The following is a 3016-nucleotide window of genomic DNA, read 5'->3' on the forward strand; positions in this document are numbered from 1 at the left end:
ATAGTAAACGTGGTTGTAAGATAACTCTAAAATTATTTTATTTTATTAATTTATTATTATTTTTTTTATCATATTGCAAAGATCTTCTGATGTATGCTATGTATCCATGTACTGTATCATTTTATTTTTTCTTTTGTGAAAACTCAATAAATATATTTAACAAGAAAATACCCCCCAATGGGAACACTGGGATCAAACACAAAACACGTTGGTGCAATGACGTCAGAACTGACGTCATACTACGACATAGGAGACGTGGCGTCGATGCGCAGAGGGGTGTCCGCCCGAACCTCCCGATCACAAAGTGAAAGGGGGAGGAGGGGAGGACCCACTGGCGCATCGCAGCTCCCGCACGTAGGAGGGAACCCAACACAACCCGACAGCCCAAACAACCACACAGAGCACAACACTGGCCGGGTGGAAAACATGCATGGGACACCTAGGAATAAATAGCCATGTGGGACATTGAATCGGTGCCAAGCATGCTGCCTATAAAACCATGTATAGAAATAAAAACCATATAAGCAGATAACTTGATATAAGTACAAAAAAGCAGGATATACATATAAATTGTATCCAGTATATATACCTTAAAATAAGGTGCCCTATGAATGAGGGCAAACTTCACACCGGGAAGGTAGGGGAACACTACCGATCCCATTTATCCAAACGCTTCCATCCCGGGTGCAGGACGCCTATCATTTCAGTTCTGATACATTTCTTAAATTATATACCTAATAATTGATCATATGCATACATGGATTCTATTTCAGGAAGTAGAATTGTGTGAATATGTATGTAAACCAGACAGCAATCAAATATTTCATCATTAGAGGGATTTCAGATGTTCCCGAGATTCAATTTACTATCTTTTTTCTGGTTCTGCTCATTTATCTCATCACTCTTGCTGGCAACATGACCATTATTTTGCTTATCTGCCTGGACCAACATCTCCAGACTCCAATGTACTATTTCCTGGGCAACTTGTCTGTAGTGGATATTTCATGTTCCACCATCACTCTGCATAAGATTCTCACTAGCTTTATTACACATGATAAAACTGTTTCTTACCCTGCTTGCATGGCACAAATGTACATGTTTGGTTCATTGACAGGCCATGAACTCTTGATATTAACAGCCATGAGCTATGATCGCTATGTAGCAATTTGTAAACCTCTACGGTATCACATGGTTATGAATGCTAAGACATGTGCTCTGTTGGCATCTGCTTGTTGGTTGGTTGGGTTTTTACAGGTTGCTCCCCCTCTTGGGATTCTATATAGTTTTTCTTGTTATTCAACAATGGAAATCAACCACTTCTTCTGTGACATTGTCCCCTTGATGAAGATTTCCTGCAATGACACTTCATTTTTGGAAATGCTATTTTTTATAGAAGGTTTGCTCCTCTTGAATTTTACTCCATTTGTTCTCACTTTTATCTCTTACATTTTTATTATTGTTGCCATCATGAGGATACACTCCAATCACGGCAGACGTAAGGCCTTCTACACATGTTCATCTCACCTCACAGTTGTCATATTGCTCTACACAACTCTTGTAAGCCAGTATCTGACACCAAACTTAAATAGCACTTTGGACTCCAAAAAACTTTTCGCTTTGTTTAACACCGCTGCTGTCCCAATGCTTAATCCAATCATCTACAGCCTAAAAAATAAGGATGTGAAAGTAGCTCTTACGCGAAGCTTAGGAAAATTCAGATTGATACCTTGAAGACAACAGGGTTGATTTAATAAAGGCAAATGGGCTATTCACTGTGCAAGGGAGTTTTCTTCGTAATTTAGTGAGTGAGGTGATGCTCTGTTGAATTACACCATCCAATCATGTACAAGCATGTGATTGGGTATTCTTTGCAATATTAATTTTTACCACATTCAAGTTAATGGGAAATTCCCTTATTAAGTGGGCAGCCTATTTGCCTTTACCAAATCAACCCCAATTTGTTTTAAATTTGCTATTTGTTTTAAAACAAAACACAATATATTTTTCTAAACTTAATTACATAACATGTTAGGCTTTATATATGAGCTCAGAGATGGACTAGTGAATGGACTAGATGGATAATTATTTTGTTGAATATTGCAAAATAGTCACCACCAGTTTCAAGTTTTCACAGTTAATATTAATCATTTTGTTGTTCCAGGGTCCATACTAAATTTCCACTTGAGATTTCATCTGGAATTTTTCTGTTAGCAAAAAATGTTTTCTCATTGCAGGTAGATTTTTTTTATGCTATATTCAATATTTTAATGGGACAATGTTGAAATTAAAAGCAAAAGGGTTTTTTTCATTGTGCTGTGTGTATTAAATAAGTGATAATAAATGTATGTTTGTGTATTTCCTTCCTTTTTTATTCTTTTTGTTTTCCTTTTCAGTTTCATGGTATACAAAAAAAAAAAAGAGAGAATATTATAGCTATATAAATACATTGATTTTACGCTCTTGTTTTATTGCCTGATCCGTAAACTGATTTTTATTTCTAGAAGATGTGAGTTTCCTCTTCAAGAAAATGGTTGGATTACTTTTTTTAAAAATGCTATTGCTTGCACCTATCAAGAATACATAGCGGACTTGCACATGGTTTGTGTTTCACTGACTACATACAGAAAAATGTTCTAACACTAGAGACACCTTGATGCTTAGAATAGTTATCCCATTATCTGCCACTTCATACATTTCTTGGCTCTTTTCTGCACATACGCTCTGAAATTTCCATCCATTCATAAGGAAAGGCATCACAATATCATCATAATGGTGGAATGGTAAATGCCTTTCTTGGAAACCAATGCAGATTAATGTGAACATGTATGTTGAAGTACATGTCACAGAGAGACTTTCAAAGTCAGTTGGTTGCTGAGGGAAGTTCTTGTAGACCTGAGAGGTCAATCGCCCATAGACAATTAGGGTATTAGTAATTGTAACTTTTCCTTGACTCCATGAAATTTAGAGGTTTTGTTGTTATGAGAGTGGTGTAATATGTAGAAATGAGCTTAGTGGA

At 36.4% G+C, this 3016-nt stretch overlaps 1 protein-coding gene across 1 annotated transcript; it reads left to right on the plus strand.

Moving 5' to 3' along the window:
• The first annotated feature begins 792 nt into the window (after positions 1–792).
• LOC141107196 (olfactory receptor 6C3-like) lies at positions 793–1731 on the plus strand. Its single transcript, XM_073597936.1, has one exon. It carries the CDS (start codon positions 793–795, stop codon positions 1729–1731), a length of 939 nt encoding a protein of 312 aa, XP_073454037.1.
• Positions 1732–3016: the final 1285 nt, after the last annotated feature.

Source organism: Aquarana catesbeiana, linkage group LG09 (assembly GCF_042186555.1).
Source record: "Aquarana catesbeiana isolate 2022-GZ linkage group LG09, ASM4218655v1, whole genome shotgun sequence".
Lineage (NCBI taxonomy): Eukaryota > Metazoa > Chordata > Amphibia > Anura > Ranidae > Aquarana > Aquarana catesbeiana.

Excerpts from the sequence above, each read along its gene's own strand:
- LOC141107196 (XM_073597936.1), top strand. The coding sequence starts at position 793 with ATGTATGTAAACCAGACAGCAATCAAATATTTCATCATTAGAGGGATT.